This window comes from Sabethes cyaneus, chromosome 3, assembly GCF_943734655.1.
Source record: "Sabethes cyaneus chromosome 3, idSabCyanKW18_F2, whole genome shotgun sequence".
Classification (NCBI taxonomy): domain Eukaryota; kingdom Metazoa; phylum Arthropoda; class Insecta; order Diptera; family Culicidae; genus Sabethes; species Sabethes cyaneus.
Genome location: NC_071355.1, coordinates 162,050,639 through 162,069,235, shown reverse-complemented (window position 1 = coordinate 162,069,235; position 18,597 = coordinate 162,050,639). Strand labels below are relative to the sequence as shown.

Here is an 18,597-nt window from a genome sequence, read left to right as displayed (position 1 = left end):
ACCAGCTTTTCGACAGCTAATTTCAAAACCTTTTTCACAAATGTGTCCAAGCTTGGAACGTCACAATTGTGGCTAGCGGCGATTTACTTCTAACGGCTTGCAGCGAGGATCCATTGATTTTACTGGGTATTGATAGCAGCAAAAACCATATCGTTCGCTGGCGGGCGAGTCGGTGGCTTCTTCGGTTTGTTGGCGTCTTGCTTGGTGAATTTGACTGTCTTCGATGCCTTATTCCGTGCAAGCAGCACCCAGCACCCACTGAAGCTCAACAACTTTCGAGCGGATTCTATAGAGCGTAAATTAAATACAATCAAAGGTCAGCTTAACCCATAGCTCATCTCGTATATATTTCTGTCATCTGTGCTAGGGAAGCATTGGCGTGGGAAGGCAAAAACATGAAAATAATGAAATAATGAACATACGTCTAATATTTTCTCAATTATTAAACGTCTGTTTGGGAAACATGGAATCTATTGTATTGTTATGGATTTTTTGAAAAATTTCCAATCGATTGATACCAATATCTCTAGAATCTGTTGACGGATGACTGAGTTATAAGCGTGCAAACCATAACCACTTTTCGTTACATGTTCCCTTTTCGTTTTTTTAAAGTGCACCCCAATATAGAAATCAAAGAAGTAGTCCTACTTCAATATAGTTTCGATAGCGGTAGCTACATCTTTCATTTCGCTGCGTCAACATTAGGAGTTCGAAGCATTCCACATTTACTGCCGGTAGAAAGCGTCTATCAGGAGCTGTACTCCAGGTTAGGAGCGGCTCACGACAGCGTCTGATCCGAAGTAGTCGGCTGAAATATGAAATGTGTTGTCTCGGCACTACACCTAAGATGACAGTCACATTACGAGCCTTGGTAGCGTAGGCCTAGAAAGGCAACCTACCTCAATCTTTCTACTATGAACAGTCGAGGAAATTCGACTCGGAACATTCTGCATCGACAAAAGCGACGAAATAAGAATGGTTGGTACCTGGGCTGGAACTGCATCGCTGAATTTCATGAGTGGCGACAGGGTGCTGCTTTATTAGTTAGAATTCCGAAATTTCGACTTCGTGGCCATGAAGCAGATCTGGCGAGAAGGTGCGGAGGAATCGTGGTGGCAAGGCCCAATTTTACTTGAGTTGGAGACGAGTGATGTGGACGCGTGATAGATTGAAGACAATCAACGAGCAAATGTGTATGTTGAGCAGAGGTTGGAGAATTCGCAAATTAAATCTATACACCAAACATCGGCAAGCAACTTTATCACGAGTATTGACCAAAATGAATGGTTCAATTCGCCACATCGAATGAGCCACATACATTCACGCTTCATAGCACCGCTGAATATACGATTATCGTACACAACGCAAAAGTGTGAAATCCGCGGGGTGAATCACTTCAAATTTAATAAACATATTAAATATATTTATGCATATTTACATACTTTTATCCGGGTGCTAAATATATTTACCGGCATTGATGAATATTTTACGAAAGTTTCCACCTTTTTCATACGATCTTGAGCTGTCAAGTCCCATAACAGTATGTGGCAAGAGTTGTTATGAAGAGGTGGACACATTTAAAATAGTAAATATATTTATCAATATTTATCACATATTGAATATTTATGCAGAAAGTAATTTACCCGTGGTGAAATCAAACGTTTTGTTGCTTCAAAAGCCACTAACGCTACTTTTAGCTATTCTCTATTCACGGTAATACTATTTAGGACACTTTCCAGCACTCTCGGGTACATTATAACCATTAAATCGCCTCCTAAAGAGGGGAGGGGTCTCAATTCATCATAGAATAAAAAAAATGCTTACAAAAACACCCATATGCTAAATTTGGTTCCATTTGCTTGATTAGTTCTGGCGTTATGAGGAAATTTGTATTTCATTTGTAAAGGAGCCCATCCTCCTAAAGTGGGGTGGAGTCCTAATTCACCATAGAAAATATTCTTGCTTCCACAAACCCCCACATGCCAAATTTGGTTCCATTTGCTGGATTAGTTCTGGCGTTATGAGGAAATTTGTATTTCATTTGCATGGGAGCCCCCCCCCCCCCCTCCTAAAAAGGTAAGGGGTCCTAATTTATCATAGAAAAAATTCTTGCCTCCACAAACCCCCACATGCCAAATTTGGTTCCATTTGCTTGATTAGTTTTCGAGTTATGCAGAAATTTGTGTTTCGTTTGTATGGGAGCCCCCCCGCTTAGTGAGGAGAGGGGTCTCTAACCATCATAAGAACCTTCCCTGGCCCCTAAAACCTCTACATGCAAATTTTTACGCCGATTGGTTCAGTATTTTTCGATTCTATAAAGAACATCCCGACAGATAGACAGACAGACAGAAATCAATTTTTATAGGTATAGATACTATACACACTATAAGAGCAAGTTTATACTCTGTGTTCAGATTGGCAAGAAGAATGCTGTGAATACTATTTTAAAAACAGAGTCCCTGTTTTGTGGCTAAAAACTGCTTTGACCAAACTCGTGACTTTAGTCATGACCTTGAAATGCGGTCAGGCATATATTAATATTTATTTTGAAACGATGATTCTACAATTGATGAAGGGACGGTAAGGGAAAGTAATGAAGAAGGATTTTTTTCGGGAATGAACGGGAAGGGTGGAAAGGAAGGGGGGGGGGGGGGGGGGTAATAGGTAGCTATGGTTAACAAGTTGTCGTTGTGACTCCTATCTTTTGTCCAATGCTGGAAGGTGCATGGGTCGAACCAAGTTGTAATCAGAGATTATAACCGGATTTGAACCCACAACACCTGCCAGGGCGTGTCGCTCACTGGTACCCGTGTACCTTTGAACCACAGAGGCGCTGGACCAGCGCCTCTGTGGTTCAAAGGTACACGGGTACCAGTGAGCGACACGCCCTGGCAGGTGTTGTGGGTTCAAATCCGGTTATAATCTCTGATTACAACTTGGTTCGACCCATGCACCTTCCAGCATTGGACAAAAGATAGGAGTCACAACGACAACTTGTTAACCATAGCTACCTATTACCCCCCCCCCCCCCTTCCTTTCCACCCTTCCCGTTCATTCCCGAAAAAAATCCTTCTTCATTACTTTCCCTTACCGTCCCTTCATCAATTGTAGAATCATCGTTTCAAAATAAATATTAAAAACTGCTTCCGAAATTGGGCTTTCCGATGAAAAGTTAATGATTGCTTATTTCTCGTTAAGTTCGTGAAATGCCCTTTTTCTGCCAATACAGCTTATCAAAACAAATAGCAATTAGATATTATTATAGGTACAGAAAACTTTGTTTCTGAATAGCTTCAGGAACTGCATAAACAAATATAAAGAAACTTTACAAGCTACATAACTTCGGCTAGAATATAACTGAATCATTTCCGCGTGTCTAAGAACCACCATTTTTAACATTATCATCATTATGCAACGACTATCCGCCTCCTCTCCCCCTTTACCGCTTGGTCTATGCTTCATGCACATGAGATCACTATTGTCATTGCATCGTATCCTTTTGACCCAATTTCATTGCAGACCTCTTTCTTCAACATATCAACTTCATGATCTTCTTGCACATACATATTTATGCAGCCTTGGTAGAGCCGTTGTATGTACGGCAGCGTGAGCGACCGGCATGGGGTAATTCAGCGCACGAAGTAAACATTGCGGCGTAAAATGGGCGTTGTACGTGCGGAAACTCATGTACGAGTATTTTTTTTATTTGCAGCTACAGCTATTTCCTTGAAGCATTAACGTTGCTCCGAAGCGGAGGCGACAACGTGAAATTAAATGAAAATGAAAAATGGTTGTGCATTGTTTAGAAAGTGCAGCCGGCGATGTGGTAGGAAAATGAGTTACTGTTTGTGCGCTTACACCGATACTACGAGAGAACATAGTAGCATAAATTTGGGCGCGTTTTCTATACACTTTGCGAGTGAAGTGACATGCGTGTTGCTGACATCGCTTAGATGCAATGAGAACTGCTAGCTGATAGCGTTAGTGGTAGCGAAATTCAATGTAGGTACCATTTAATTGCCAGTGATGTTTTGTATCATTTGTAATTGAATTTTATGATAATATTTTGAGTTGTCTGCGATTTGAAAATAAGAAGGCCCAACTACTGAGGACTATGAAACCATATTATCGAATTGTGTTAAGCTGTTTAGGTATTTATTTCGTGTGGTCCAGGACAATATCCTCTATTTTTCATTAGTAAGATTACATACCAGAATTGGGGATATAATGCAACTTTTGCATTTTGAAGAGCACGTTCTCACTTCGTCACCGCTTATTTCCAGCGTCATTATCTGTCTGCATTGAATTAATGTAAATATTAATCGTATAAAACTATCTTAGAAAAATAACGTCAAATCGAAAAATGGTCCTTAAAGCGGATTGGTCACAAACTTTTTCAAACCCACGGTTGAAGTTCTCGGAAATAAAAGAAAACTTTTTCGAATCATCTAGGGTAATCAGCCTATTTTGGACCCCATCAGCAGCTGTACATAATTTGGACACTTCCATTTGATTTTGCTGTAAGTGGCCAAATTATGTACAGCTGCTGATGGGGCCCGAAATACGTTGGTTACCCTATTGATTTGATCTCATGTTACATGGTACTCGTCTTGCCTTGCTCCGTTGCGCTCGTCACTCCACCGATGCGTCTGTCGAGACAATGCTAATCGGGATTGGTAGTTCGCTGGTCATTTCTCCACTGTCGCAGCAATTGCAACATAATCTGTGCTACAACGCCGGTGACGGCATTCCACACGCTTTCCTCCCGACACATTTCGTCCACTATATTCTCCACCGTTTCGCGGTAAATCGAGGACATTCAAAATCCACATGCTGTGGTGTTTCTACCGTCTCTCTGCATTACGGGCAGACTGGTGTTGCTGCGTGCCCGAACCGGTGCAGGTATTGCCTGAAGCAACCGTGACCCGAGAAACTGAGTCAAGTGGAACCCGACTTCTCCATGTTTGCTGTTCAACCAGGTTGACAGAACCACTATGAGTCGGTACGTCCATCTACCATTTGCCATTTGCTCAGCGTCTCTTCTCTCGTCAGCTTCCGGGCTCCTTTGGTGTTTCTTCGTTCGTAGCAGTCGTTATCTTCCACGAGCATTATGCTACTGAGGATCATTCCAGCGATAACACATACTGCCTCCGACGTTACACTACACGACGTTACGATACACACCAGCCAGCAGTCTCCGCTTGCTACTACTCGGCCCGTAACAATTCGGCATAATTCTGCATAATTCTTCTCGCAAGCGTAGTCGACGTGGCAGTTGAAGTTCAACCGGTCGTCTATCATGACTCCCAGATGCTTGATTGTGCGCGTTGAAGTAATAATGTGCTCTCCAACAGTGACGACTGCATGTTGTACGGCTTAACAGTTGCTAAACAGCAGGACTTCCGTTTTATAGTGTGTGATTTATAGCTTTGCACCATGCATCCAGTTCTCGATAGTTCTAATCGCCTCTGTCACTAGCATTTCTACCTCCTCCAGTGACTCGCCTGTCACCGATAGCACGATGTCATTGGGAAAGCGGACGATCACCGCGCCTCTAGGCAGTTTCAGAGACAGTACACCGTTGTACATCCTGTTCCAGAGCGTTGGGCCAAGGATGGAATGCTGTGGGATTCCAGACGTAATGTTCATCGTCTTGCGCCTCTCAGCGGTCTCGTAAACAAGCGTCCGATACCTGAAGGAACACCTCAGTATTCTGCATAGATATTCCGGGACATGCATTCTATGCAGCGACTCGGCGATAGACTCCCAGCTGGCACTGTTAATGGCGTTTTTTTACGTAGATCGTTGCAACGGTGCAAAAACGATCTCCTCTTCACCTCTGTTTGGACGACTTTTCAGCTCGCTCGTTCACTGTCCGAATTGCATCTACCGTGGACTTCCCTTTCCGGATCTCAAACTGCATGTTTGACAGACCGTGTTCACCTTATGCATGCATCGTAAGCCTATTCAGCATTATCCTCTCCAGGAGTTTTCCGCATGTATCCAGCAGACATATCGGCCTATATGACGCTGGATCTCCCGCAGGCTTGCTTGACTTCGGCAACAGCACTAGCTTCTGGATGTTCCATCTGTCCGGGAAGCTACCTTCTTCTAAGCATTTCTGCAGAACGGTCCTGAACAAATCCGGGAATGCTTGTATTGCTACCTTCAGAGCCACGTTAGGAATCCCATCAGGACCAGGGGTCTTCTTCATTTTGGCAGTCTTGCCACTGCCACTATTTCATCGATGTAGACTTGCATACCGTCAGCGCTAGCTCTCTCTTCTGGACCGTACGGTGTTGTTGGCCACATCGTAGGGGCGTGCGTCGGAAAAAGTCGCTCCACGATAGCCTTCAGCTCTTTCGGACACAACGTCCTAAATACGCGCGCGGTGTGCGTGTGTGCGCGCGCGCGCGTGTGTGTGTGTGTGTGTGTGTATGTGCGTGTGTGTGTGTCTGTCTGTCTGGTCTGTGTGTGTGTATGTTAACCTAAAGTTAGACTTTCGAATCATTATATTTATAACGACAGTCTTTCCAAAAGACGAAGAAATCGGTAGAAGAAAATAACGAAGCATAGACGTTTTATAGTATCTCCAAGGCGGGACAAAACATGAAGAAGAAATAATGGAAAATAAAAAACGGGATGGTTATTGAACCAACAGTTATTGGTTCGCCGAGTATGGAATTTACTGATCTTTGCCCACAAAGGCAAACTGGCACAATTTACAGGGGAAGCTAGCCCCCTGAAGGCTGAAATCATAAGGCTGAGCGAGGATCATTAGCCGGATACTGGCGAACACAAGACGTCAGGCAAGTCTTGCTCTACCATACTAGGCATACGAAGTGGAAATGCTACTCGAAGGAGAGTAGTTTGATTCCTACTGAGCCTAAGGTTACATGCAGTCCTAATTAAGAGGAAACCGATAAACGAAAGAATAAGGCCATTGCAAATTATTTTTAAAATTTTTGTCCTCCCGTCCTTCAAAATTCGCTTTAAAAATCGGGAGGCAAAAAAAATTTGTTAAACTTGAGTAAAATTTTTTTGTATAAAATCAATTATCTGGGTTTTACAGTCTAAAGAACTTGAAAAAAGAGTGTACGAGTGTTAACGCTTTTAGCACGAAACAAAAATGGAAGTACAAATAATGTAGCTTCCAAAAACCGTCAATTTTTTTTCGATTTTGACTTTATTTTGGAAGGTTTTTGCAAAGAAAATAACAACATATATATCAACAGCAAGAATAAGTTCGGGTTTCATGATTAAACTTCTAGCAGAAATTCCTAAAAATCTCAATTTCTTTTTTGCGTGATTAAAAAAATCACTTTGTTTTTTTTTTCGCCCCCGACCCCTCGCCTCTTTCAGTTATCTAGCATCGGAAGGACAAAAACTTTAAAAAATATTTGTAATTGCCTAATTTAGAATACGGGTTAGAAACCGTAGCCGCTTAGTTGTTTTCGAGGTACGCTGCTGGTCTAACAAGCCAGTTGACGTATGTTCGAATCTCGGCTAGGCGGTGCTGCTAGATAGAGTAAGTAGGATCGTTGCACTAGCCCTGTGCTGTACTCTAATAGCCGGCTTCGATAAAGAAGGGTCAAGTTCTCAACAGGACGTTTATTTATACCCGTGGTTTTGCCTTGCTTTTGTTAGAAACCGTACTGAGATCCAGTGCTATGCGCCAACAGATTGATTCTGCTGACATGTAGGAGAATGAGAGTTTTTACAGCCATCTAAACTAGTTGAGCATGCTGAAAAAGCACAAGGGTAGACACTCAATCCACTTGGGCGACTTCAACGCGAAGAGCCTAAGTGATGGACTGAACATTTTGATCAACTATTTCGAGTGTCAAATGTCACAGACCAACAAAACCAGCAGCGTATGACGCCAATAGTTCGTCGCATTTATCGCGTCAACTCTGAGGCATCATCACTGAATTAAATTGAAGCAGCCATCAAAAGTATGAAATCCAACAGAGCGTCAGGATGCATTGCACTGCAGCCGAGATGTTCAAAGCTGACCCATCTTTGTCAGCCCAGCTAATTCGGCAACATGTGGGTAACTGCAATTTTTCGGGTGGACTGGATGCACGGCATATCGGAGTGGTATCGCGTTGCTCTGCATTACTTTCAAAGTACTCTGTAAGGTATGATTCTTAAACGGATATAAGAGAAGATTAACGCGACCCTCCGGCGGCAGCAAGCTGGATTCCGTGCTGGCCGATCATGTGTAAACCATATCACAACGCTTCGCATTATATTTGGAGCAGTTCAACGAATTCCCGGACTCTCTTCTACTGGGGTGCACTGAGATTGAAAAAGTCTATAACCAACTCAACCACGAAAACGTCTGGAGACTGGAACGCACTTAGGCTTAGCTTTAGAGGAATCTATCTCACCGACCGTCAGTACGGAAACCTATTAACACTGACGAACTGACATCACACATAGAAGAAAATCCTTTAAAAACCATCGTCCTACACATTTTGCTTGCACACTAGCACCCTCTGTTATGCATGTTGCGGAGCAGCTTGCGTTTGCAGGGTTTCATGATGTAGGGTTTTTACATTTGTATGGTTTTATACTGAAAACTCGAAGCAACACTCGCGGGCCGCGGTGTGGCCATGTTGCGAAACATGCTTTTATGAAAAAGGAGTAGTTTTTGATTGGACGATGGAATTAACGCGAGTGTCCCGTCTGTTTGTCTGTGCTATTAATATCTTTGTAGCCAGACAACGCCCGATGGTGGTACCAAGAGTGTTACAGCCACTCGGATCATTAAGACCAGGGGTTGCTTTGCAGGTCTGAAAAACATTTGGCGCTCAAACTAGATCACTCCATATACCGAAACTTGAATTAAATCTGTATTGCTATACGCCTACGAAACGCGATGTGTCTCAGCGGAGACAACGCAAAAACTACAGGTAGGGTACCGGAGGATATTTCCAGCACGCTACTAAATTCGGCATTCCCTTTTTTGCTGTGTTTCTTATGAGCATACATATTCCAGAAATGCAGTTTTCATTAGTCTTTGATCTAATGATCTGATATAGTCCTACGTCACCCATTCGTACAACCCTTAGGGCTGAATATCTTGTAGTTTTTGAAACACAGTAATCCACCGAATTGGCCCTTGGATGGTATTATTTGCTCATTGTAATTTCTCAGGCTTATTCAAATAGATACAGCTGGTTTTTGGTAGACGATAAGCCTTTGATAAGCCCCAACAATATGCCAAAAATCAGCTTTATCGTTTATTGCGCAATTAAGAATTTACGGAGGGGTCCCTACCTTAATGAACAATGTTTGACAGTCGACCAAAGGGCGCTATTTCAGGAAAAGCGCTCGTCTGACAGATAAATTTGCTGTCAATATTGTCGAGTGAAACGAATACGATGACTTGCTAACCCAACAAACATTTTATTTGAATTTCAGTTTATTCAACCATTATACAGCTAATATTCGGTAATCAAGCGCTTGATTCACAACAAGAGCTTGAAAGTCTCCGTCTTGCATTGTACGCGAGCTTGAAGCCCGTAGTCCGCGATATTCTCTACTGCAGTTGTTATTCGACGCACTGTTGATCCAAGGTATAAAAACTCATCAACGCAAGCTCGTCTCCATCATCGATTAAACACTATTTGTCTATGTGATCTCGATAGCACCCGGTTCCTCCTTGATCTTTAACGTATCTACGCTACCATTTATCTAATTTTCTCGTTTCACATTTCAGCAGCAGGAAAAAAAATCCATCGCCTTATCGAAAATCCTTGCATGTTTCAAACAAGCTTCATGGAGAATAAAAATGTGGTTCTTACCAGTAGGGTACACGGGGTAAGAGCGCCCGCCAGGGTAAAACTGCCCACCATGGTTTTACAGCAATTTTTTTGAATTAGTTTTGAGTTTCTATGATAGACATGTTACAAAATCTTTACGCAATATTTTACAGTACTTTGTAGTACGGTAACGCATAAACTATCGGAAAAATAAATAGAAACATACTTTTCATTATCATTGGGTGTTATAACTTTACTTGCGTAGAATTTAGGGTTTATTTTATTCAAAACGGTAAACTTTTTAGTAAACCCAAGCTATATAGCATCTCTGGTCCTGTCTTCATACAGGTATCAGGTACCAGTAGTCTTCATCCAACAATACTTAAATTAGGTAAGTGTTTTGTTGAAATAAGTAGTGAAATATGCAAATATGCGAAAGCTCTTGTTTAAGCATGTTTTCGGAAGCGAAATGTTTTGTGTTGCCATAAAACGAATATTTTTGTTGCCAAAATCGGTCCGGGCCAAAATTGAACCATGTCAAAATCACAATCCCACTGTACCTACTCCTACTGTAAGTTTTCATACAGAAACTAATTTCGCAATTTAGAAAATATCTGAAGTTATAAGGCACGGGAGGGTACAATGAACTCTCGGAAAAGTTAATCGATTGGGGAATGGGTCGATTAACTTTTCCGAAATATTAACTCTTCCGAGTAGTCCTAAAAATCATTGAAAATGATAAATACAAAAGCGAAAAATGCATTTCGGGATATAGGGTATTTGGAAGTTGTTATGGAAAGAAATATGTAGCAAGATCTTTATGAAATAATACTTAGTTCCTTTTAGTAAGTTTAAAATAGTCGGTTACATTACTTTTCTTTTTCGTAGTCTGCGACTACGTTTTGATAATGTTCGCGCTTATTTTTAGTTCGTTGCTGGTCCTTCTTTTGCATTTTAAATTCATTTGCGCTTTTCCAGTATGTTATCAATACAGTTGGATTTCGATTTTGGCAACAAATGCGTGTCGCCTATGTTGCCAAAATTGAAACCGTGCCAAAATCGAGACCTTTTTTCGATATGAAAAAATTTAATGTAAATGCTTTAGAAGTTGACTAAATATCATTAATCACCGATTGCAACCATTTTATGTTTAAAAAGTCCGACAAGAGCTATCCGTCCGGTGCAAATAAGTTATTGACTCCCTGCGGTAAGACGTAGTTCTACGGCAATAAAAATATTATTGTTCGAAACCACATAACTTTTTTTCATGAACATACTCAGGGCATCATTTTTTCGTCATTTAAAGCATATATGCGGAAACTGATTGATATTTAAGCATATTTTTCGAAGAGAAATATCTTGTGTTGCCAAAAACGGATACTTTTGTTGCCAAAATCGAGGCATGCCAAAATCGAACCATGCCAAATTCGAAATCCAACTGTAATCCTGAAGTAACCATGTGCCTGTATTGAACTATTGTTATAACTGTCCGGTACAATATTTAATCCCAGTTATGATGCGACTCTGTATGAAATTATGGAAACGAAAAATGAGAAATAAAGGTAAATAAAGGAAGGTAAACACACGTGTGTAGACGAACGCTTGGACTTCCAACAAATTTAAACTCTCAGAAAAGTTAAGGCAAAAATTAACTTTTTAGAGCGTTGCATGAGAGCTGATATTCGCTTAACTTTTCTGAACAATTAACTTTTCAGAGAGTTAACTTTTCCGAGACTCTACTGTATTTTGGCCCATTAAGCGATTGCATCTATTTTTTCGGCCTGTTGCCTAGTTCTAGTGCAAGAACGGGTGGTTTTGACGTTTTTTGAATAAAAAAATAGTAGTCTTGAGAAAATAGTTATAACATATTAAAATTGTATATCGGCAAAATATTTTTATTGGCGAAAGAAAAGGCAAATAGGCTGAATTTAAAAACCTGCTGAAAATAACCTCCCGTACCCTACTTACTAACAACAATTTTTTGTTCAAAATTATCATTAATATTAGAAACAAGGAGTCGAAAAACTTTTTATCACAGTTTAAATATTCTCATGGCAAACGCAATCCCATAACATCAGGTAGCCCCCCGTTTACCAATTAGATCGTTCTCATAATCATTATCGAAACAGAATGCGCACCGTGAATGGCGCATGAATGAAAACCGCTCTCTTTTTTTCGCCTTATTCGTATCGTCAGTGTATACATCGTTGGCACGGCGTGTTTGCATGCTTGCTTACTTTAACCCACATGCCCACATGCAACATAACTCTCGTTCGTCCGTCGGGTAACTCAGCCAGCTCCGTTCGTTTGTTTTGATGTTATTTCTCCATTCCCGTTATCTATAGAGTTCGGCGTTCGTCCGTTCTGCTTATACCAGAGACTATTGACGGTAGTCTCTGTACTGCTGTTAGCTGAGGCTCTTATTTTGATTCAGCTCGTTATGGTATTGGTGCCAGTCGCCATCGGAGGTGCTGGTATGCGTTCGAGGTACTCAAAAATGCCAAGATGGACGCGTTTACTACGTAGGTGAAAACTCGTACTGCTCGTGGATTTATCAAAACACATGGTTTTTCAAGAAACTTTTCGGTCGGATTGACAACAAATCGTTCCGAATTAGACGGAATCGTGTACGGATTGTGTGATTAGTGCGTTTTGTGTTTATTTTGTGTCAATTTTCTTACGAGAATCTCGTTATCGTTGGTAGTTTCTGGGCGGAAAAGAACAAAATACCAGAATTTGTACGGGGTGGAATATTTTCATGCTCCTGTGCTGGGTGCTCTCATTACCTCCTACAGTGTTGGCAGATCGGTGGCCAAGGTTTAACCAGTTTTACGTGTATTTATTTTTGTGAGACGAAATGAAGTGGATAGTAAAATTTAACATTCTATTTCTCTACTGCTGATAAGCTGTCGATTGAACGTTGATAAACTCTAATGTTGCTCGTGTCAGTATAAATTATTAAAGATTGTCGCTTTCGAATAGAAAAGATCGTTTTTGCTGCTTGTGCAATTTTAAATTTGTGCTTAATCGACAAATGACAAATAGCGAACAGAAGCATTAAATTTGGCATCACACTGAAAAGTAGAAATTCTCACTATTTGTGTTGAAGATTCGTCCGTGCTTCGCCCTGTTTTCCAGGAACAGAAAGCGCCAGATAAAAATGTGAAAATATACATTCGTTTTCGAAAATCATGCTTATAACCATTGTAGCCAATGACAAACGAAATATGAAGCGAACAGAAATGGAGGCATACAATATCAGACTAGCACTATTCGTGGCCAAGGTGTGTTTTTGTTTTGCTATGCCTTCACCATTACTATAGCTGGTCGACATTGTCGACGATGTCGCTTCGCTAGATTGTGTGTAGAATTGTTTTGATTCAAGCATTTAATTTTTGTGTCGAACGAAAAGGATAGAGCAAAAAGCAAACAGTAAGTGCGTGTTATTATTGTGGCGAGTTAATTAAGCAATGCGTCAAAACCGAACAATCTGGACTAGCCAGTGAGAGTGGTCCTTTCGAGTTTCTCAAAGACATACTTTATGCTTGAAACGTATAACATATTCCAAAACAAGTTGGATTCTGGATGCAAGACATTGGAGGTAAGGCTATTTTTATGAAATGTTTGGAAAATAATTACGCAATGAAACTAGTAGAAAGGAACTACGAATCTTTGATTTAGCACGCATTTAGATTTGCATTCACTATAAGGGCTTGAGAGTCTGGCTATTTAGTGTTACATACTATTTCTCATTGGTTCTTTATTCAACCTTAAAGTAGAAACCGTAAGATATCGGAGTTATCACGGTTTCTTACTGTGTGCGCTTCGTAGTTTTTACTGTTCTTGGGGAAAACAGAACAGCAAAGAAACTTATTCATCTTTATTTTGCATTTGTTTAGAGTGAAACATTCAGAATTTTTATTAGTTAGGGTAAAGCAAAGTAAAGCATAGGTGCTACGTTCCGTTATCGAAACTTGCCCTGTTTTTATACAACTGACTTCGCAGCCAGCTGTTAGAATACGGGACAATTGCAGGGCCAGTTGCTACGATCCTATTTATTCCAACAGCCTCTCCCTGCCGGGATTCGAACACACCTTCAATAGCGATAAAAAATAACATACAGGACAGTTCATCCCCTTGCCGCAACTCTCTGCGTGATTCGAAAGGATTCGAGAGTGTCCCCGAAACGCGCACGCAGCACATCATTCGCTCCAGGGTAGCTTTGATCAGCAGCGTCAGTTTGTCCGGAAAACCGGGATCACTGCTCTTTTCTATTTTTATTTTTTTAACGACCTGACTGCACTGCTTGACGCCGGAGGCGCACGTATCTTCGCTGACGATCTACAGTTGTTTCTAGCCGTGCGTTTCATCAATGATTGTCGCCGACTGCAAGAATTCATAGATGTCTTCGTGAACTGATGCAAGTTGAACTATTTGATTGTGAGCACAGTAAAATGTGAGGTGCTCCTCCTCTTCTGTTGGGTACTCTTACCACTGCGTCCAGTATTTTGAACTATTGCGGTATGCCCCGTTAATTTCTTTTACTGTACGCTTTAAGCTTGCCTATCACTTATTGAGGAAGTAATAGGCTGGTAGTTGGAGCGCGACAGGTGCCAATCAGGGATGACTTGGTTTATGAACCTTGTTACCCTGATCGCCGACGTAAACCAAATCTCCCTAAGCTCTAGTAGGCCCTATTTGAAATACTGCAATCTGCATCCTATTAGTGCTCCACAATTGCAGAGCAAGTGTTCCGAGGCTAAATATCATCTTGTACGAAACCGAGATCCCGAAGATGATATTTACTCGGACAATGTCCTGTCACAAGACCGGTAAGCGTGCTGAGATCTCTCTTATTGAGACTCAGCTACTTTTGAGTAACGTTAATACTCGGCGCTATAATTTTTTTTTTGATTGAGCGATTGTACAGCCATCTAATTGGCCACGACTGTACGGCTCTCTCATTGTTTCAGCTCACCCTTCAACACACAGTCAGAGATTAGGCAGAATGAATCTGGATCTGGACCCGTGAATGGAGAGTTGGAGCCTCATCTTCGTCTGTCGACTCACTACGAGTCGGCGTGTTGAGGATAGACAATGAACAGGACCGAACTTCTGCTAGCGCATCATTCAGGTCCTGTTCCTCTCCTATTCTCATCCCAATTTGTTTCTATGTTTTCCGGCAGAGAGCGGCTGCTCGGTAGAAGTGGCCCATCGTCCTTCATTACTGTGAAGGGCGCCCTGGTACTCCACAGGCTCTGTTGCGGCTGAGTATTTATAGAACCCCCTCCAACGTTCATCCCTCGGCACGAGTCGCATCACACCTTGGATTAGGGGTTTACCCATTCAGCTCTTTACGGAATAGCCATGGATAGCAGCTGTTAAACCCATCCTCCTTTTAGGGGCTTTGGACGCTCTGCTCTGGTTCTCAGTAGTTTCAGGTTCGTTCGAACATGCCTCTATAGAGATCCGTCTTTTGCAGGCGGAGTTAAAAATGTGAGTTATAGTGGAAGCACCAAATTTGCCGTGGTTAAGAAGTGTTAACTTTAAACATTGATTACAAAATAATTCAACTTGTTTTAATAATAAAGTTAAGATTATGCACAGTAATAGTAAGACTAGTATTATAGAATATATAAAAAAATAAACAAAAAGTAAATATACATTGAATTATTTATATTATATCAAGTTTTTGTGAGACGCTTGAGGTTCCTGAATTGACGCATGAATTTTGCAATGTACCTTATTCGACGCAGTGTGTTCCTTATTTGACGCACTTGAAAAATTAGTTTAATATTAGCAAAAACGAGAAATTCCTTTATATTTTAGATAATTGCGCATTAATTTCAGATAATTATGCGAGGTTTCGTATTTTGTGTGGACGTATTTCATTCCAGTTTTTGCAAAAACGTTGCGGGAATCGAAACAGACGATTTGCTCATATTGCGAACACAATCAGGATTATCAAAAATCTGCCATAATTTGTATTTATTAATGAAAGTTCTGGAAATGCCTTTTCTGAAGCAGCTGTACGTTGCTATGGCAGACCACTACGAAATCGACAAGAAGTTTTAGGGTATTGGCGGAGAAATAACATTTGTCGCTTATTACCGGAAATTCCATCGATGAAACCGTTAGATCAGCTAGACAAGCGAAAAAGTATCCCAATGTAATCTTAATCCTAAACCAATATTTTTAATTGTTTTGCCCGATTGGGGAACCCAATTTTGCCAATAAGTAAAAAAGCCGGTTACAGTTTACAAGTCTTTCCTCCTGCGTTAAAGCTATATGTTCGCCAAGAAGTGTTTTTAAGAGGGGGGGGGGGGGGGGCTCCCATGCAAATGAAATACAAATTTCCTTATATTTCTCGGAATAGATGACATACTTTTTATTTGTGTCCCTTATGCTGGCTGCTGTAAATAATAAGGAACACTGTGATCCTAATTTGGCGCAAAACATTTTCGGTCAGAAATATGTTAGAATTCGAATGAAGGGTACAGTATACTAATAATACTTATATTCTAATAGTTTTCGATAATATTATAACAAAGAAGCACTTTTGCAGGTAAAAATTCAAAATCTAGTGGAGTGTTTTTTTAGCGTCTGTGCTGCGGTAGGAAAAACATGACGCATTTGACAAACACTCTTTCTGTTTATTTTTGTTTATGGTTATAAAAGCTTTTTTTGTGACGAATGCGTTTTATAAGAGTTAGCAAAGAGTCAAAAGCACATTTTTGTATGTATGGTATGTATGTATGTATGAGGGGAATCCACCATCAGTTCAAGGTCCGGCTAATGTTTGTGGGTAGACTTACAGTACATCCAAATTTGATTGTCAAATGAATTTCACACTCAAGCTGTTGTAGAAGGACCAAAAGGGATTGGGCGGATCCACAAGCAGAGACACTTGTGCGCATCACAGGATTATAAGAATTTCCTTCCAGCATTAGGATCCTTCCATGTAACAACCAATTTCGCTGCTCCAGCTTTAACCCACGTGATGGTTTGTTTGTTCGAAGAGGGCAACATAAATATTGTTTCAGACCTTCAGGAGTTTCCTCCTAGTGATTCCGGCTGACTTCTCACTCCATCCTCCAGTCTTCCCCTCATATGATGCCTCTGTATTCATAAATTTATCATATAATGCATATAATGAATTTATCACATGATATATAATGAAATGAAATTAATATAGATAAAAATAGAACGAGCTCACCAGCAGTCCTTTGCATCAGATATAGTTGCACAGGGTGTCGATTTCCTGGAAAAACCTGGAAAATCAGGGAATATCAGGGAATTCATTTTTGGATCAGGGAAATCAGGGAATATCAGGGAATTTCGAAATTCAATCAGGGAAATTTTGTTTACCCGGCAATATTGTTGATCAACTTTCGAATCAAATCAATTTTCGTGTAAAATATACGTGTAAAATATTGATCGGTTGAATTAAAACTTGTTACATGTCTAGTAGCGATTCGATTATCTTTCAGTTTGCCGTAAATTTTTTATTTGTTTTGCGCCGTACAATTGTCAGACTTCACTCGCTGTAGTGCTCGAAATCGGCAATGGCAGGTCTCACGCACTTCACGGTGCAGACATCAAGAGCACAAAGCGGGATACATACTGTTATTTACACGCGATCTACAGCGTTTTCACCAATTGCAGAATTTTACACTCAGAAGTCCCAAGCATTGATCATCTTCCTTCAGTGTCCATGATTCATGTCCGTTAAGGGTTACCGGGAGCATTAACGTCCTGTAGAATTTGCGTTTATGCGAGTTGGCAACCTTCGGGACTGGTTCAGCTGGTTACGTAATACGCAGAAAGCTTACATGTTTCTCTGTTCTGACGTGATCCGCAGTGAGCATGCGACTCTTGGCCTGGTTCTTCTCATTTGTCATTTTCTGGCATTCGACATCAAACAAGCTGTTACACTCACCCTTATTCTGCGAGGCGAGTGACGTAACTAATTTGGAGTCATCGCGAATGAGGTGACAATTGTCGCCTAGGTGACACGGTTTGTCACTTAGGTGACACGGGGTTGATATCTAGGTGACACGGTTGTCACCTAGGTGACAGCACTCAATTCGACTCGCCGTGGCGAGTCACGGCGAATGACAATTGTCGTATTGAGTCACGTGACTCGCGGAATAAGGGTGATTGTCTTCCCCACGTCGTGCCTATCACTTCCCTCGTAGTTGTTGGCGCTATGGCGGATCCTCCACAGCCTACTTACGTCTTATTCCCTTTCGTCCTGCTGTTCTGCGATTCGTTGATCAAGCTTTCTGGTGTACTCCACTGCATCGTCATATGCCGTAAACCACTAGATGTTGAAATGCAACATCCTCTCAGTGCGAGCCTTCGCCGATTTCGATAACCTTGCGTGGATCTTACGTCGAGATAGTGCTCAAAGTCGCTAAGAAAAGACTGTATATTGCGACTTCCAAAAAGTTTTGACCGTTAAACACGATCGATCTGGGAGCTAGAGTCTTGAATTTTCAAGTTGTGCGCACCCCATAAATCATTTCGAACCTGTCATAGAATTCGTCCCTAGCAAAGCAAAGCAAAGTCTTGAGCATTAACCGTCACTAGACATTATCCTTCTTTATCGACAGACTTCGCAGCCTACTGTTAAAGTACAGGAAAATTACGGGGTCAGTGCAACGATCCTACGATTCCGTCTAACAAAAACCAGCTAGCCGAGATTCGAACACAACTGGCTTGTTAGAACAGCATCGTACCTCGAAGCTAACTGGGCGGTTCAATTCGTCCCTAGTACCATCGAATTTATGATTTGTTGGTGACTATACGTTGATTAAGCTGTAGT

At 41.2% G+C, this 18,597-nt stretch overlaps 2 protein-coding genes across 2 annotated transcripts in view; one reads left to right on the top strand and one right to left on the bottom strand.

Annotated features, from left to right (window-relative positions):
- Positions 1-4,992: 4,992 nt before the first annotated feature.
- Positions 4,993-5,301, bottom strand: LOC128740343 (uncharacterized). Its single transcript, XM_053835882.1, has one exon. It carries the CDS (start codon positions 5,299-5,301, stop codon positions 4,993-4,995), a length of 309 nt encoding a protein of 102 aa, XP_053691857.1.
- A 7,018-nt stretch (positions 5,302-12,319) lies between these two features.
- Positions 12,320-18,597, top strand: part of LOC128742338 (insulin receptor substrate 1) — a 461,417-nt gene continuing 455,139 nt past the window's right edge. The window contains exon 1 of the mRNA XM_053838670.1: positions 12,320-13,371. The gene's annotated coding sequence lies outside the window, so the exon portion shown is untranslated. The remainder of the gene's footprint in view (positions 13,372-18,597) is intronic.